This window comes from Mobula birostris, chromosome 5 (genome assembly GCF_030028105.1).
Source record: "Mobula birostris isolate sMobBir1 chromosome 5, sMobBir1.hap1, whole genome shotgun sequence".
NCBI classification, from domain to species: domain Eukaryota; kingdom Metazoa; phylum Chordata; class Chondrichthyes; order Myliobatiformes; family Myliobatidae; genus Mobula; species Mobula birostris.
In genome coordinates, this window is record NC_092374.1 from 186,610,646 (window position 1) to 186,629,962 (window position 19,317).

At 43.6% G+C, this 19,317-nt stretch overlaps 1 protein-coding gene across 4 annotated transcripts in view; it reads right to left on the reverse strand.

Moving 5' to 3' along the window:
* Positions 1-19,317, reverse strand: part of LOC140198135 (uncharacterized) — a 198,424-nt gene that overhangs the window by 112,546 nt on the left and 66,561 nt on the right. For all 4 annotated transcript variants that reach the window (XM_072259089.1, XM_072259088.1, XM_072259091.1 and 1 more), the window contains exon 3: positions 11,415-11,705. In XM_072259089.1, the coding sequence (XP_072115190.1) occupies positions 11,415-11,705 (291 nt within the window). The remainder of the gene's footprint in view (positions 1-11,414; positions 11,706-19,317) is intronic.

Here is a 19,317-nt window from a genome sequence, read left to right on the forward strand (position 1 = left end):
TATAAAATAGCAAGGATGAGCGGACAGCCAGAGGATTGGGAGACTTTTAAGGAGCAACAGAAGATAACTAAAAAGGCAATAAGGGGCGAAAAGATGAGGTACGAAGGTAAGCTAGCCACGAATATAAAGGAGGATAATAAAAGCTTCTTTAGGTATGTGAAGAGGAAAAAATTAGTTAAGACCAAAGTTGGGCCTTTGAAGACAAAAACGGGTGAAATTATTATGGGGAACAAGGAAATGGCAGACGAGCTGAACAGGAACTTTGGATCTGTCTTCACTAGGGAAGACACAAACAATCTCCCAGATGTAATTGTGGCCAGAGGACCTAGGGTAACAGAGGAACTGAAGGAAATCTGCATCAGGCAGAAAATGGTGTTGGGTAAAATGATGGGACTGAAGGCTGATAAATCCCCAGGGCCTGATGGTCTGCAACCCAGGGTACTTAAGGAGGTGGCTCTAGAAATCGTGGACGCATTGGTAATCATTTTCCAATGTTCTATAGATTCAGGATCAGTTGCTGCAGATTGGAGGGTAGCTAATGTTATCCCAATTTTTAAGAAAGGAGGGAGAGAGAAAACAGGCAATTATAGACCAGTTACTCTGACATCAGTAGTGGGGAAGATGTTGGAATCAATTATAAAAGATGAAATGGCGGCATATTTGGATAGCAGTGGCAGGATAGGTCCCAGTCAGCATGGATTTATGAAAGGGAAATCATGTTTGACTAATCTTCTGGAATTTTTTGAGAATGTAACTATGAAAATGGACAAGGGAGAGCCAGTGGATGTAGTGTACCTGGACTTTCAGAAAGCCTTTGATAAGGTCCCACATAGGAGGTTAGTGTGCAAAATTAGAGCAAATGGTATTGGGGGTAGGGTACTGACATGGATAGAAAATTGGTTGCAGACAAGAAACAAAGAGTAGGGATTAATGGGTCCTTTTCAGAATGGCAGGCAGTGACTAGTGGGGTACCGCAAGGCTCAGTGCTGAGACCGCAGCTATTTACAATTAAAGGCATCGGTTAGTCTTGTGAGACGATGGATCTGCACCTGGAAAGTCTTCACTCTCCAGGGCGCAGGCCTGGGCAAGGTTGTATGGAAGACCAGCAGTTGCCCATGTTGCAAGTCTCCCCTCTCCACAACACCGATGTTGTCCAAGGGAAGGGCATTAGGACCCATACAGTTTAGTACCAGTGTCATCGCAGAGCAATGTGTGATTAAGTACCTTCTTCAAAGATACAACACGTTGCCTCGGCTGGGGCTCAAACTCATGACCTTCAGGTTGCTAGTCCAATGCCTTAACCACTTGGCCATGTGCCCACACGTTAATGTATATTTACAATATACATTAATTATTTAGATGAAGAGATTAAAAGGAACATTAGCAAATTTGCAGATAACACAAAGCTGGGTGGCAGTGTGAAATATGAGGAGGATGTTATGAGAATGCAGGGTGGCTTGGACAGGTTGGGTGAGTGGGCAGATGCATGGCAGATGCAGCTTAATGTGGATAAATGTGAGGTTATCCACTTTGGTGGCAAGAACAGGAAGGCAGATTACTATCTGAATGGTGTCAAGTTAGGAAAAGGGGAAGTACAACGAGATCCAGATGTCCTTGTACATCAGTCACTGAAAGTAAGCATGCAGGTACAGCAGGCAGTGAAGAAAGCTAATGGCACGTTGGCCTTCATATCAAGGGGAGTTGAGTATAGGAGCAAATAGGTCCTTCTGCAGTTGTACAGGTCCCTGGTGAGACCACACCTGGAGTACTGTGTACAGTTTTGGTCTCCAAATTTGAGGAAGGACATTCTAGCTATTGAGGGAGTGCAGCGTAGGTTCACAAGGTTAATTCCCGGGATGGCGGGACTGTCATGTTGAAAGATTGGAGCGACTGGTGTTGTATACACCGGAATTTAGAAGGATGAGAGGGGATCTGATTGAAACATATAAGATTATTAAGGGATTGGACACGCTAGAGGCAGGAAACATGTTCCCGATGTTGAGCGAGTCCAGAACCAGAGGCCACAGTTTAAGAATAAGGGGTAGACAATTTAGATTCAGCCATGATCATAGTGAATGGTGCTGCTGGCTCGAAGGGCTGAATGGCCTACTCCTGCACCTATTGTCTATTAAAAAGCAAGAGAGAGGGCATACAAGGAAGCCAAAGCCAGTGGGAAGATAGAAGATTGGGAAGCTCTTAAAAAACTTGGAGAAGGAAACTAAGAAGGTCATTAGGAAGGAAAAGATGAATTATGAAAGGAAGCTGGCAACTAATATCAAAGAAGATACTAAAAGCTTTTTTAAGTACATAGAAGGGTAAAGGGAGTTGAGGGGAGATATAGGACCAATTGAAAATGACGCCCTGAAGGTATTGTAGTGAGAGATGCTGAGATGGCAGAGGAACTGAATGCGTATTTTGCACCGGTCTTCACAGTGTACTGCACATTCAAGAGTGTCTGGGAAGTGAAGTATGTGCAGTGAAAATTACAATTGAGAAGGTACACAGGAAGCTTAATGGTCTGAGGGTGGATAGAACTCCAGCACCTGATGGAATTGATCGACTCTGGCATTGTTCTGGATGACTAGAAAATTGCAAATGTTACTTTGTTATTCAAGGAGGGTGGCAGGCAGCAGAATGGAAACTACAGACCTGTTAGTCTGACATCAGTGGTTGGGAAGTTGTTGGAATCGATTGTTAGGGATGAGATTACAGAGTATCTGGAGGCACATGACAAGATAGGCAAAAGCCGGCATGATTTTCAGAAAGGAAAATCCTGCCTGACTAACCTACTACAATCTTTTGAGGAAATTACAAGCAGGGTAGACAAAGGAGATGAAGTGGATGTGGTGTACTTGGATTTTCAGAAGACCTTTGACAAGGTGCTGCACATGAGGCTGCTAAGCAAGATAAGAGCCCATGGAATTACAGGGAAGTTATTAGCATGGGTGAAGCATTGGCTGATCAGCAGAAAACTCTCTTTCAAAAGCATAGTTCATAGGGATACTTCAGAATCCCGTCACACAAAAAAAAATTGACTAAATGTAAATTACAGAGTTTGAAACAGTACAAGTAAAAAATCATCAGATGACAGAGCAAAAATGTGTACAGTTTCCAACTTAACATCTGGATATGCCATCAGCTATAATATTGTCAGTACCTTTCACATGTACCTTTCACAGTACCTTGCAGTATCAGACTCCAATTTAACAACCTTCTATTCTTATCCTTCATTTTAGTTAAAAACACCAATGAATTATGATCCGTGTAAATCACAAGGGGTCTTTGAGCAGGACAAGTATAAACCTCAAAATGTTGTAAGGCCAGAATAAGTGCCAATAACTCCTTTTCAACAGTTGAATAATTATTCTGGTGCACATTAAATTTCTTTGAGAAATAAGCTACTGAGTGTCCAATATCATCCACACCCTCCTGTAACAGTACTGCCCAGCAGCTTCAGCACAAGTGTCTGTTGCTATCGAGAATGGTTTTGAAAAATCAGGTGCTTTGAGCACAGGATGTTAACACGGGATGGTTTTCAGACGTTCAAATGCCTCCTGGCAAAAATCACTCCATACAAATCATTCATTCTTCCCTAGGAGTTTTATTAGGGGGAGAGCCATGTCAGCAAAGTTCCTACAACACTTATGATAATACCTAACCATTCCTAAAAAACTTCTCAAAGCTTCCTTGCCGGTCGGAACAGGAACTTCAGCAACAGTTTGAACCTTGGCCTGTACAGAAGCCAGGTGCCCCTGGCCCACCGCATAACCCAGAGATACAACTGTGGCATGGCCAAACTCACTTTTAGCTAGGTTCACAGTAAGATTGGCCTTAAAAAGAGTGTCAAACAGTTTTTCTACCACTGCAATATGCTCTTCCCACGTGTCTGTCCAGACCACTAAATCTTTGTTATGAACTGTGCTTTTTAACCCTCCAATCACAGGATTGACCATTCTTTGAAATGTCCCTGGAGCATTTTTCATCTCGAAGTGTAAAACATTGTATTCATACAGTCGAGACAGTGTCACAAATGCTGATATCTCTTTAGCCCTGTCTGTTAAAGGAACACACCAGTATCCTTTTAACAAGTCAATCTTAATAAGGTATTTAGCCTTCCCCACTCTTTCAATACAGTAATCCATTCTCTTTCTTTGTTCTCTCTTGTTTCTAATTCCTTGTTCAACCTTTTTACTTTCCTCAAAGTTCACTCTGTGGAGATGCTGTTTCACAGGCTGGGCTGGATTCATAATGACGTGATGCACTGCACCTGTGCACCATTTCAAAATGCCAATTAGTCCTTCCACTTGTTTTCGCTGTGTAGGATCCAACTGATGGACCTTATCAGTAATATTTTTCAAAACAATGGAATTCTGACATTTCGGTGAGATTAGATTCAGTGGGTAAACATGCTTTTCCACTCCATTAACAGATTCCATGACTCCATTTTGTTCCATAACAATTCTCCCAGCTGCAATTCTAGCTAACAAGTGTCTTATTTTGACTTGACCATCTTGTAAACTTTCCTTTGCAAGGACACAAAGCTTACTAAATCTCTTCCAGGGTTTGAAAACATAACTAAACACACTGACACATATTTCTAAATCAGACCATAGTTCCCTGAGTAGAGTCAAAGGTCCTTTTGGCCTGTAATTGAACACAGGTCCCAACAAACTACCCTCCAATGCCTTCTGAATCGAATCTCCAACAGGAAATAAGAGGAGGGGAACATCCTCATCCCAATTTTTCCTCTTCTCACACAATGTGCTTTAATCATGGTCTTAACAGTTGAGTTGAGCCATTCCGAGGCTCCCTTGGACTCTGTGTGATATGTAGATGACACCATGTGCTTAGCTTCCAATTCTCTAACTATCCGTTGGGATGTTCTCGAAGTAAAGTTACTGCCCTGGTCAAATTGAATTTCTCTGGGCAGACCTACCAGTGTGAAAAACTTACTGAATGCTGTTACCACAGTCTTTGCCTCGGTGTTTTCAAAAGACACTGCTTCAGGGGACCTAGACACAGCACACACAATTGTTAACACATACTGATAACCAGCTGCAGTCTTTTGCAATGAGCCTACACAATCCTCTATGACCCTAGGAAAAGATTCACTAAAAGCAGATATCGGTTTAAGTAGTGTTACCTGAATAACCAGATTAGATTTCCCCTCAACTTGACAGGTATGGCAAAACCTGTTACAATTCACAACATCCTTCCTTAAACTAGGCCAGTAAAGTTCCTTCATAATCCTATTCCCTGTCTCCCTCACTACATGAGGTCCACCTAAAGGCATTCTGTGAGCCATGTTTAAAATTTCAGCTCTGTAAACTTTCAGAACCACCACGTGACTTGCAGGCACTGGGGCTGGTCTCCATTTCCTCATCAACAACCCATCTTTAAGGTAATATTCCACTGATTCTCTCTGAACCTCCACTCCTGTGAGAGATATCTCCTTCAAAGCCACCATTTCAGATCCTCGCTTCTGTTCCTCTATAAATTCCTTCCTCAATAAAGACAAACCTTTCTCATACACCTTACTCTTATCAGCTGTACTACCCTCTAAGTCCGGCCGAAATCTTGAAGGTAGAAAAGTCTGTGACACATCATTATAATTTAAACCTCTGGTTTTGCTATCATAGGCCTCAACAGGCTGCTTACTCATCACCTGAATTACTGAAACACTTTTATCTTGGAGAGGTGTCAACGTGCCTCCATTGTTTACCAAACTCTGCACCATCACCAGGCTGATGAGAATCATGTATACATTATGAAAGAGGCCAAACAATCTCTTTATCAACTTTCTCCAACCTTCACTATGACTTGCTTCCATAGCAACTTCCACTCCAAAACCATAACAAACTTCCTCCTTCTTCTCCACAACATTACACTGAATAACATTATGACCTTGCAGATGCTCAAATGTCCAAACAAAATTCAACAGAGCAGTACATCTTTCCTCAACAGGCCTTTGTCCTGCAAACAGGGTCAAAGGTCACACAACCAATTCCACTTTTTCCAGCACTTTATCAAAAAGTCCAGGAACAGCACTTTTCCCATTATTTTCAGCAACACTGACCTCACCAGCATTTAAAACACGGTCTAATACAAGTAACTGAGATTCCCCACATTCCACTGGTACCAAGGTTAACCCCTTATTCACTGACCCAAGATCATCTGACACACAAAAACTGCATTCCTTTTCAACTGAGTCAGACACCTCCGACTTTAACTGAGCCTTAACATAAGGTTCAGAATCCTGTGAACTCACAGGTACTTCCACAACCTGAACACATTCAATCCGAACAACTGCCTCTTCTGGGCTATCATCACTTGTCCCAGTTTCAAATTAAAAGGCACCCCGAACCTCACAGCTATTCTCTGGCAAATTCTTTCTGGATTAAACTCAACCTTGTGGGTTAAAACTTCTTCACCTGCTTTCTTATCAGACCCCCGCAGGGTAGCGGCATCCTCTGCATCTGGGTCTGCTCTTACATCATCAGGAACACACCTTTTAAATTCATCACACAAAACTAGCCCTTCCGAGCTGCAAAGATCATCAGGGTCTGACACTAAACCTCTTTGCTACAATTTTTCCCTTTTCAACTGTCTCTGCCTTTCTGCCACATGATCTTCACGTTGCCATTTCTCTCTCTCAAGCTGTCTGTCTTTCTGCCTCTTCTCTCTGTTTTGCTGCCTCTCTAGCCTCTCTCTTGAACTGTTTTACTTGCAATTTCTCCATCTTAAATTTTTCCGACAGAAGCTGAAGCTCAGCCTCAATAGGTTTACCTTCCACGAACATTTTCAACACATCCTCAGTAAACTGCTTCGTCGAAATATAATATTCAACTATTTTTCTTTGAATTTCTACCTTAGTCATACCCTTCTTTACCTCAGTTCTCAATTCTTTAGCAATGTCCTGCATATCATCCTTTTTAGTTAACTTCAAAGTCACCAGGTCTGGTGATTTCAGAAAGTCCCTAACATCCATTTTTGCTGTTTTTCCACACAAACAAATCAAAAGGGATTTGTCCCAATCAATTCAAACCAGCCTCCCGAACAATTTGTTCATATCCCGGATGAGCCCCCAATTTATGTCACAAACCCCGTGACGGGAATAAAGAACCAGCAGAGCTGGAAAACGTTTTGGAGTCCAGTATTGCTATAAACTAATAATATTTATTAGTAACTACGCAATACAGTAATATAAATGTAGATAAATCAAACAGGTTAGCAATAATTATGTAAGTAAGTATATCAGTAAGTGTGGAAATATATGTATGAAAAACCAAGCTTCTTCAATTCTAGGGGTAAAAAGATACAGTCTTATGACAATGAGTAAAGTTCAGTTCAGTTCAGTTCAATTCATGGTATTGAGTTGAGTAGTGATGGAGAGAGAGAGAGAGAGAGAGAGAGGGAGAGATCTGAGTCTTCAGGTGAGCTGATGCCGTCGATCTTCTCGCTGCCCTTCAAAATCCTTTAAAAGTCACAGACTGTGACTTTAACAAAGGGGAACGGTTTTCTCTGGTGGAGCTATCTCCCAGGTGAGTGTGGACACATGGACAACTCCCCACCAGTCAACCCCTTTCCTCCTTTCACTGCAAAAGCGATGGATCAATCCGCCTGATCGATCCTCCAAAATCCACTTTTTCTGTGGGCACAACAGTGCTCATTCAGTGTCCAGAACATGTGTCTGAGGTCTGTATCATCTCACCTCCTATTTTATCTCACTGTACTGGGTACCACCTGTCATTCAAATAATCCCTCCTTCCTTTGTGAAGAAATGCAAGCAGGCAAAAATCCTTGAAGTATCAACAACCTGCCAAAAATCATAACATTGAGTGTCCATTAAATTGCACCGCCTTTGGTCACCATAGCAACTTACGAGCTGCTCGGTGCTGTCTCCAACTCCAGCAGAAATTTAAAAGTTAACCCGTTCTTTCTTGTGCCTTAAAGTGACAGTCCAACCAGTTAGTCTTTGTCTCTCTCTCTCTCTCTCTCTCTCTTTTACAAACAAGTTGGTGTTAAATAACTCTCTCTCTCTCTCTCTCTCAACAAAAACACAGTTAATAGGGGTACTTCAGGATCCCCTCGCACTTGGGAGTATTGTGTGCAGTTTTGGGCTCCTTGTTTTAAAAAGGATATACTGACATTGGAGAGGGTTCAGAGAAGATTCACGAAAATGATTCCAGGAATGAAAGGGTTACCGTATGAGAAACATCTGGCAGCTCTTGAGCTGTATTCCCTGGAGTTCAGGAGACTGAGGGATTATCTTATAGAAACATTCTGAATGTTAAAAGGCCTGAACAGATTAGATATGGCAAAGTTATTTCCCATGGTAGGGGAGTCTAGGGCAAAGGGCAGGTCTTCAGGTTTGAAGGACATCCATTTAGAACAGAGAGCGGACAAATTACTTTAGTCAGAGGCTAGTAAATCTGGAATTTTGTGCCATGAGCAACTGTGGAGGCCAAGGCACTGGGTGTATTTAAGGCAGAGATAGATAGGTTCGTTATTAGTCAGGGCATCAAAGGGTATGGGGAGAAGACAGGGGCAGTGGGGATGACTCGATGAATTGTATCAGCACATGATTGAATGGCAGAGCAGACTCGAGGGGCCAAATGGCCTACTTCTGCTCCTATATCTTATGGTCTTAGAGAGTGGAGTGACATTTGCAATCTTCTGCTCCTCTGGGACCATGCCAGGATCAAGTGATTCTTGAAAGATCATGACCAATGCATCTGTTATCTCTTCAGCAACCTCTCTCAGGCCTCTGGGATGTAGTCCGGCTGGTCCAGGTGATTTATCCACCTTAAGACCTTTCACTTTGCCGCACACTTTTTCCTTCGTAATAGCAGTGACACTCACGGACCTCTGGCACACTGCTAGTGTCTTCCACAGTGAAGACAGATACAAAGTACCAATTAAGTTCATCTGCCATTTCTTTGTCTCCCTTTACTACTTCACCGGCATCACTTTCCAGTGGACCAACATCAACTCTCACCTCCCTTTTACTCTTTATATAACTGAAAAAGCTTTTGGTATTCTGCTTTATATTATTGGCTAGTCTGCCCTCATAACTTCATCTTTGATTCAAGTGTCTGACGGTTGAGGGTCAAAACTTGTTTCTGAATGTGTGGTGGGGGTCCCTGATGATGGAGGCTGTTTTCCTGCAACAACTCTCCATGTAGATGTGCTCAATGGTGGGGTGGGTTTTACCCATGATGCACTGGGCTATATCCAGTACTTCTTGTAGGATTTTCTGTTGAAGGGCATTGGTGGTTCCATAGGCTATGATGCAGCCAGTCAATATACTCTCCACCACACATCTACAGAGGTCTGTCAGATTTTCAGGTGTCACAGGAATCTCCGCAAATTCCGAAGGAAGTAGAGGCACTGCTGCACCTTCTGCATTTTACACTTAACTGCTGCACCCAGCACCCGTCGTCTGGAATGATAACACCAAGGAATTTAAAGTTGCTGACCCTCTCCGACTCTGATCCTCTGATGGGAATGGCTCATGGGCCTCTGGTTTCCTCCTGAAGTCAGTAATCAGGTCCTTGGTCTTGCTGACATTGAGGAAGAGGTTATTGCTGTGGCACTATTCAGACAGATATTCAGTCTCCCTCCTATATGTTGATTCATCACCACCTTTCATCCCAGAATTACCACCAGCTCCAAGAACTCTTGCTGTTTTCCCAGTGGGATAGAGCAGCCCCACACATGGAAATACTTTACTGACATTTGTGACTGACATTGTAACCAATGAAACAGGCACTGCCGTGGAAACCGTCAGACACGGCACCTCAGGAGGAAGGGGAAGGTGTACATTTAATAGGCTGTGGAATTACCAGCTGGCTCACACTTCATTAGTGCATTTTGACCCACCAGTGACCCATCTACACAGGGAACATCGATACCCTGACATCTCAGGCTTTTCAATAAGATTCTGCTCTTGTTACTTCAGAGAACATCTTCAGGTTTGTTGCCTTTTTGTCAGCCAGGATCAAAATATTTCTCATTGATCACCTTCACCTGGAGCTGAATGTTTATGTCAGAATCAGAGTTTAAACAATAAGATTAATATGATCATTGCGAGCATTGTACGGATTTCAAAAACATAAACAGAGACACCAATCTTAATTCTTTTTATATCCTCCAACTTCCTCCCTGGTCAGTTTCCCAAAATTCTAGTCCTTATCTCAGTACCTGGATTTACCAAACAGAACGGAAAAGTTTACGACAATACATTGCCGACATCACAGTGCAGACAATGGCTTTATCACATAAACACAATGGGAAAGTTTATTACAATACACCGCTGACTTCACAGTGCAGAGAATGGCTTCATCCCACATAAACACGCCAATAAACATTTGGTGGGGTGGAATTTGGAAGCTCCAGGAGCTTTCTGTATCTTTTAAAATGAATATTAGTCTTGTCTTCCCTGTTTTTAAAACACTTAACGGTTTGTGACCACAGTACATCACAGAATCACTTTCCTTTCATAATCCTGCTTAGGTTCTCAGGTTGTCTGCCACCGGTCTCTTAAATTTAAAAAAGAATCTCCCTCAGAAGAAAATAGGCAGGTCATCCTTTTTTGAACTACACTCCTAAACTGTGGAATTCAATACTTAAACCTATAGGGGATGCAGACTCAGTTGACACCTTTAAATGAAAGCTTAAAATCTATTTGTTTAAACTTGCTTTCAACAAACATCGTTTTGTTTTTTTATTTATATTTATTTTTATTTTATTTTTCAAATTTGTACTTTTAGCCCATTGCCAGCAACTTTGAACTACATCATCTGTGTGAAAAGTGCTCGATAAATAAATTTTATCTTTTATTTATTATCATTGTTATTGAAGTTACTTTCATCATGTCATGCCTAATCCCACACTAATCTAAAGCATTTTGTACCTCCCTCCCCTCCCATCCCCTCTCTTGCTACTTTTTCCATTTCTCCACCTTTTCTATCCATCCCCACTCTCACTTCACAACCATTTCCTTCTGTACTCTCCATCAGAAAACCCAAGCCTCAGGTTTGACAAACAGTTCTTCTTCTCTCATCCCACCAGTGCAGCAATGAATGTTGTATCAAATCCCGAACGGGCTCCTCCTTGGGATGACAGGTACATCACAGTGATGGGGTTGAATGACGGCTGCATTCAATATCTGACACCTCACTGTTTATTCTATCAGGTGAGTCACCCAACTTAGCCTCTACTGGAAAATACAACTATGGCGAATTCTGTACCCAATCACATCCTGAACAAACACACAGATGGAAATAAAATGGATGTCTATGAGGGAGGGAAGGGTTAGATTTTTCTTGGAATAGGTTAAAAGGTTAGCATAACATTGTGGACCAAATGGCCTGAACGATGTTGTACATTCTATGAAACATAAAGCTACCTACCAAAGAGGCGCAGTTGTATTATTCTCAGCTCTTGTCCATCCACAATGAAGGTGTAATCTCCTTGGTCATCATCTTCTGCTCCATCCACAGTCAGAGCACCATTAGAAGTATTAAAGTGCAGACGAAACTTGAACTGGTCACTCAGTTCCACTAAGCTGTGACCTGGGACATGATGCAAAATGCTCCTGCTGATGAAGGTCCAAACTATTTCACTCTTGCTGGGATCAACTTTGAGTTCAGGATCCAGTAAAACTGATGAGCCAAGGAGACCAACCTCTTCTTTATCTTTATCTGTTAATAAAAATAATTGTACTTTTCAAAATGTGGTGGCTGTGAAACACCAAAATAGAGAACTTTGTGAAACTACGGCAAATGAGAACATACTACTGAATAGATATTGTGCCACTCTTTACTGGGGTTACAGGAACTTGTCTTTAGGACTAGACTGTTGTGAAAATTCTTTCTGGTCCAGCCTCCCACCTCAGATCCCTCATCAACTTTGGCTGATCCAAGACTCTCACACTATACCTGTTGAAGCTGGAACCCAGTGCTTCTGATCTACACTGGCTCCAAAACTTGCAATTCACTGGCTTCGGAGAAGGAGGTCTGAGAGTCAGAGTGGGAGTGCGGAGGAAGCCATTTTTGAATTTTTCATTTTTTTTTCCATCGGCTTTTAGAGAGGCGGGACTGTGCAAGCGTGTGACGTCGGGCAGTGAAGCGTGGAGGATTTAAAAGGAACAGAGCCTTATATAGCGGGCAGTGGAGTTTGCGGGCTGCGGAGTGAGTCGGGAGCAGAGTGAAGGCTTAAGGGCTTCGGCTCAACGGGCTTAGGCGGAAACAGGCGAGGCGAAGAGGGTTTGGCATTCATTTTTTGTTGTTGTTTGAGCAGAGGGGCAATATGAGTGTGAGGGCAGTTTGTTGTTCTCGGTGCCAGATGTGGGAGGTCCTGGTGTCTCCAAGCCTCCAGGACATCCACATCTGTGCCAGTGCACCAAGATGCAGCTCCTAAGGGACCGCGTTAGGGAACTGGAGCTGCAGCTCAATGGCCTTTGTCTGGTCATGGAGAGTGAGGAGGTTATAGAGAGGAGTTACAGGCAGGTGGTCACACCGGGGCCACGGGAGGCAGACGAGTGGGTCATGGTTAGGAGGGGGAAGGGGAAGGGTCAGGTACTGGAGAGTACACCAGTGGCTGTGCCCCTTGACAATAAGTACTCCTGTTTGAGTACTGTTGGGGGGGGGCAATTACCTGGGGAAAGCGACAGTGGCCGTGCCTCCGGCACAGAGTCCGGCCCTGTAGCTCAGAAGGGTAGGGAAAGGAAGAGGAGGGCAGTTGTAATAAGGGACTCGATAGTAAGGGGGTCAGATAGGCAATTCTGTGGACGCAGTCCAGAGAACCGGATGGTAGTTTGCCTCCCTGGTGTCAGGGTCCGGGATATTTCTGATCGCGTCCAAGATATTCTGAAGTGGGAGGGTGAGGATCCAGAGTTCATGGTACATATAGGTACCAATGACATAGGTTGGAAAAGGGAACAGTTCCTGAAAGGAGAATATAGGGAGTTAGGAAGGGAGATGAGAAAAAGGACCACAAAGGTAGTAATCTCGGGATTACTGCCTGTGCTACGCGACAGTGAGAGTAGGAATGCAATGAGGTGGAGGATAAATGCGTGGCTGAGGGATTGGAGCAGGGGGCAGAGATTCAAGTTTTTGGATCATTGGGACCTCTTTTGGCGCAGGTGTAACCTGTACAAAAAGGACAGGTTACACTTGAATCCTAGGGGGTCCAATATCCTGGCGGGGAGATTAGCGAGGGCTACTGAGGTGACTTTAAACTAGAATGGTTAGGGGGTGGGAATCAAATTAAAGAGACTAGGAGAGAGGAGGTTAGTTCACAACAGGGGGATGGGAACAAGTGCAGAGAAACAGAGGGGTGTAAAATGAGGGTAGAAGCAAAAAGTAGTAAGGTGAAAAGTAAAAGTGGCAGGCCGGCAAATCCAGGGCGAAAATCAAAAAGGGCCTCTTTTCAACATAATTGTATAAGGGCTAAGAGTGTTGTAAAAGCTAGCCCAAAGGCTTTGTGTAAAAATGCAAGGAGCATTCGTAACAAGGTTGATGAATTAAAAGTGCAGATTGTTATTAATGAACAAGATATAGTTGGGATCACATAGACACGGCTCCAGGGTGACCAAGGATGGGAGCTCAATGTTCAGAGATATTCGATATTCAGGAGGGATAGACATGAAAGAAAAGGAGGTGGGGTAGCATTGCTGGTTAGAGAGGAGATTAACGCAATAGAAAGGAAGGACATTAGCCGGGAGGATGTGGAATCGATATGGGTCGAGCTGCATATAACACTAAGGGGCAGAAAACGCTGGTGGGAGTTGTGTACAAGCCACCTAACAGTAGTAGTGAGGTTGGGGATGGCATTAAACTGGAAATTAGAAATGTGTGCAATAAAGGAACAGCAGCTATAATGGGTGACTTCAATCTACATATAGATTGGGTGAACCAAATTGGTAAGGGTGCTGAGGAAGAGGATTTCTTGGAATATATGCGGGATGGTTTTTGGAAGCAACATGTCGAGGAACCAACTAGAGAGCAGGCCATTCTAGACTGGGTATTGAGCAATGAGGAAGGGTTAGTTAGCAATCCTGTTGTGAGAGGCTCCTTGGGTAAGAGTGACCATAATATGGTGGAATTCTTCATTAAGATGGAGAGTGACATAGTTAATTCAGAAACAAAAGTTCTGAACTTAAAGAAGGGTAACTTTGAAGGTATGAGACGTGAATTAGCTAAGATAGACTGGCAAATGATACTTAAAGGGCTGACGGTGGATATGCAATGGCAAGCATTTAAAGATCGCATGGATGAACTACAACAATTGTTCATCCCAGTTTGGCAAAAGAATAAATCAGGGAAGGTATTACACCCATGGCTGACAAGGGAAATTAGGGATAGTTTCAATTCTAAAGGAGAAGCATACAAATTAGCCAGAAAAAGTGGCTCACCTGAGGACAGGTAGAAATTCAGAGTCCAGCAAAGGGCTTAATTAGGAAAGGGAAAAAAGATTATGAGAGAAAACTGGCAGGGAACATAAAAACTGACTGTAAAAGCTTTTATAGATATGTGAAAAGAAAAAGATTGGTTAAGACAAATGTAGGTCCCCTACAGGCTGAAACAGGTGAATTGATTATGGGGAAACAAGGACATGGCAGACCAATTGAATAACTACTTTGGTTCTGTCTTCACTAAGGAGGACATAAATAATCTTCCGGAAATAGTAGGGGACAGAGGGTCTAGTGAGATGGAGGAACTGAACGAAATACATGTTAGTAGGGAAGTGGTGTTAGGTAAATCGAAGGGATTAAAGGCAGATAAATCCCCAGGGCCAGATGGTCTGCATCCCAGAGTGCTTAAGGAACTAGCCCAAGAAATAATGGATGCATTAGTGATAATTTTTCAAAACTCTTTAGATTCTGGACTAGTTCCTGAGGATTGGAGGGTGGCAAATGTAACCCCGCTTTTTAAAAAAGGAGGGAGAGAGAAACCGGGGAATTTTAGACCGGTTAGCCTAACATCGGTGGTGGGGAAAATGCTAGAGTCAGTTATCAAAGATGTGATAACAGCACATTTGGAAAGCAGTGAAATCATCAGACAAAGTCAACATGGATTTGTGAAAGGAAAATCATGTCTGACGAATCTCATAGAATTTTTTGAGGATGTAACTAGTAGAGTGCATATGGGAGAACCAGAGGATGTGGTATATTTGGATTTTCAAAAGGCTTTTGACAAGGTCCCACTCAGGAGATTAGTGTGCAAACTTAAAGCACACTGTATTGGGGGTAAGATATTGATGTGGATAGAGAATTGGTTGGCAGACAAGAAGCAAAGAGTGGGAATAAACGGGACCTTTTCAGAATGACAGGCAGTGACTAGTGGGGTACCACAAGGCTCAGTGCTGGGACCCCAGTTGTTTACAATATATATTAATGACTTAGATGAGGGAATTAAATGCAGCATCTCCAAGTTTGCGGATGACACGAAGCTGGGCGGCAGTGTTAGCTGTGAGGAGGATGCTAAGAGGATGCAGGGTGACTTGGATAGGTTAGGTGAGTGGGCGAAGTCATGACAGATGCAATTTAATGTGGATAAATGTGAGGTTATCCACTTTGGTAGCAAGAACAGGAAAACAGATTATTATCTGAATGGTGGCCGATTAGGAAAATGGGAGGTGCAACGAGACCTGGGTGTCATTATACACCAGTAATTGAAAGTGGGCATGCAGGTACAGCAGGCGGTGAAAAAGGCGAATGGTACGCTGGCATTCATAGCAAGAGGATTCGAGTACAAGAGCAGGGAGGTACTACTGCAGTTGTACAAGGCCTTGGTGAGACCTCACCTGGAGTATTGTGTGCAGTTTTGGTCCCCTTATCTGAGGAAAGACATTCTTGCTATAGAGGGAGTACAAAGAAGGTTCATCAGATTGATTCCTGGGATGGCAGGGCTTTCATATGATGAAAGACTGGATCGACTAGGCTTATACTCATTGGAATTTAGAAGATTGAGGGGGGATCTTATTGAAACGTATAAAATCCTAAAGGGATTGGACAGGCTAGATGCAGGAAAATTGTTCCCGATGTTGGGGAAGTCCAGAACGAGGGGTCACAGTTTGAGGATAAAGAGGAAGCCTTTTAGGACCGGGATGAGGAAAAACTTCTCCACACAGTGAGTGGTGAATCTGTGGAATTCTCTGCCACAGGAAACATTTGAGGCCAGTTTATCGGCTATATTTAAGAGGGAGTTAGATAAGGCCCTCGTGGCGAAAGGGATCAGGGGGTATGGAGGGAAGGGTTCTGAGTTGGATGATCAGCTATGATCACAATTCAATGGCGGTGCAGGCTCGAAGGGCCAAATGGCCTACTCCTGCACCTATTTTCTATGTTTCTATGTTTCAAATTTCTCTATTCTCCATCTCTCAGAAAGTTGAATTGCCTCACCTTCAGATTTCTCTGAAGTTCATTCATCCCCTTTTCAGGAACATCCCTCAGTTTCATCACCTTGGCAACACAGGGGACAGGCAGAACCTCAGCACATGGGTGGTACCTGGTGCCCGTGTATTTAGGTTCCACTCACAGCCTGGTGCAGCCACACATGAAGATGGTCATCAGGGTGAGGGACACATTGGGTACACTTTTGCTCCCACTATACAGGGATTTGTGCATTGTGATCTGCGCCTCACCACTCCATCTCGGACCCCCAGGTGAACCTGAAAACAGCTCGGGTGATTCTCAAGCTGGAAGAGTGGGGCATGGGCAACACTTGCACCAAGTACAGCAGCCTGAGAGCCCCTCACACCTGATGACCAGGTTCTTCCCAGATATTGATAGGGAGCACCCTCCCCACAGTCCCAATTTCAGTTTTATCTTCTCAGTCCAGTCCAGGCAATTATTCAAGGTTCAAAATACAAAGTAAATTTATTAGCAAAGTACATATATGTAACCATATACAACAGTAAGATTTATTGTCTTGTGGTCATTCACCGTAACTACAAGAAATACAAATTAATCAAAGAATGACCACCCCCGTCCAATGTGCAAAAGACAAAAACTGTGTAAATATAAAAAAAATAATAGTAATAAATAATCAATAAATATCAAGAACATGAGTTGAACAGTCTTTGAAAGCAAGTCCATTGGTTGTGGGAACATTTCAATGATGGGGCAAGTGAAGTTGAGTGAAGTCATCCTCTTTGGTTCAAGAGACTGATGATGGTTGAGGGGTAATAACTGTTCCTGAACCTGGTGGTGTGAATCCTGAGGCTCCTGTAATTCTTCCTGATGGCAGCAGTGAGAAGAGGCCACAACCTGGGTGGTGGGAGTTCCTGATGATGAATGCTGCTTTCCTGTAACAGCGCTCTGTGTAGATGTGCTCAGTGGTCGGGAGGGATTTCCTTGATGATGGACTGGACCATGTCTGATACTTTTTGGAGGGTTTTCCATTCAAAGGCATTGGTGTTTCCATACCAGGCTGTGACACAACCAGTCAATATACTCTCCACCACACACATATAGACGTTTGTCAGAGTTTTAGATGTCATGCTGAATCTTTGCCAACCCCTGAGGAAGTAGAGGCTGATATATCACATTTGTCTCAGTCTACGTCAGTGAACTTGAAAGTGGCATTGGAGCTGTACTTAGCCACACAGTCATCAGTGTAAAGTGAGTAGAGCAGGGGTGAAGCACACAGATCCTGTGGTGCTCCTGTGCTGATGGAGATTGTGGGGGAGATCTTCCTGCCAGGTACAGCACAGGTTTCGTCAGGTGAATCAGAACAGATTTGTCCCAATTGGTGCAACACACATCAAAGTTGCTGGTGAACGCAGCAGCCAGGCAGCATCTGTAGGAAGAGGTACAGTCGACGTTTCAGGCCGAGACCCTTCGTCAGGACTCCTGTTTGCGTTTTTGTTGTTTTTCCCTATTGGTGACGGCCTTGGACAGGATCTTACAGTTTACATTCAACAGTAAAATGGGTCTCCAGTTTCTGATGTCATCCTTTTGCCTCTATTACTTGTATATGAGGGGAATGATGCCCTTCTTCATGGAGTCTGACATGCTGCCAGCTGGAAGTATTGCATTGTACACTCCCAGCAGGTTCAGGGCCCATCAGTCCACGTAGCCGAGTACAACTCAGTCGGTAAACCATCACCATCCTTCTGAAGGGGTGCTGAAGGCATTGTGCAGCTTGTCTATTTTAACTGTTTTCATCAGGGATCTGGAGGTGCTGTCCAGCCTGCTGTCGGCACTACCAGCTGTATCGATGATGCAGTTGAAGTCACCAACCAGAATGACCAGCTGTGACGTCACCGGCAGTGGTGGGAGCGGCTCGAGGATGGCCAGTCTCTCACTCCGCACGGGTGAGGTGTACGTGTTAATTAACCAGAGAAGAGTGTTTCAGTACATTATGTATGCCACAAGGAGCCACTCCCCCAACCACCTCTCTGACTTGGGTGATGGAGAAGTTGTCACCCTGCAACAGAATTCCCAGCCAGAAGGATGACAATCATTGCCCCCAAACACACAGACAGACCATGGGGCCACCATCACAAACAACTCTGGTAGATGCAGAGTGTGTTTGCCCACCTTCCTGTAAAAAACTCACATTGGCCAGTTACTGTAAGGCATTGACACATCACACTGTTCTCTTCACACTGTTCACATTCAAAGATGCCAATTTTGTGTCTATGATTATTTCTTGAGTTACATTTCTTGTCCAGGTCACTCAGCCTGAGCCGTCAAGGACATCCCTCTCTTTTGAGGCTGTGTCCTCTGGTCCTTGATTCGCCCACGAAAGCAAATATCCTCTTCACATCCACTCCATCTTGGCCTTCCAACATTCAATAGGTTTCAATGAGATCCCCCCCCCTGCCCCACCATTCTTCTAAATTCCTCTGAGTACAGGCCCAGAAACTTCAATCACTACTCATATGATAACTCTTTCATTCCAGCAATCATTCTTGTGAAACTCCTCTGAACCCTCTCCAACGTCAGCACATCCTTTCTTAAGTGTGGGGCCCAAAACTAATCACAATACTCAGAGTGAGGCCTCAGCAGTAATTTATACAGCACCAGCATTACATCCTTACTTTTATATTCTAGTCCTCTTCAAATGAATGCAAACATCCCCTCCACCAATTCAACCTATAAATTAAACTTTCAGGAGTCCTCGGGGACTCCCAAATCCCTTTGCACTTCAGATTTTTGATTTTTTTCCCCCGTTTAGACCATAATCTATGTTTTTAATTCTCCTACCAAAGTGCATGACCATACAATTCCTGACACCGTATTCCATCTGACACCTCTCCAAATCTGTCAAAGTCCTCCCGCAGCCTCACTGCTTCCTCAACACT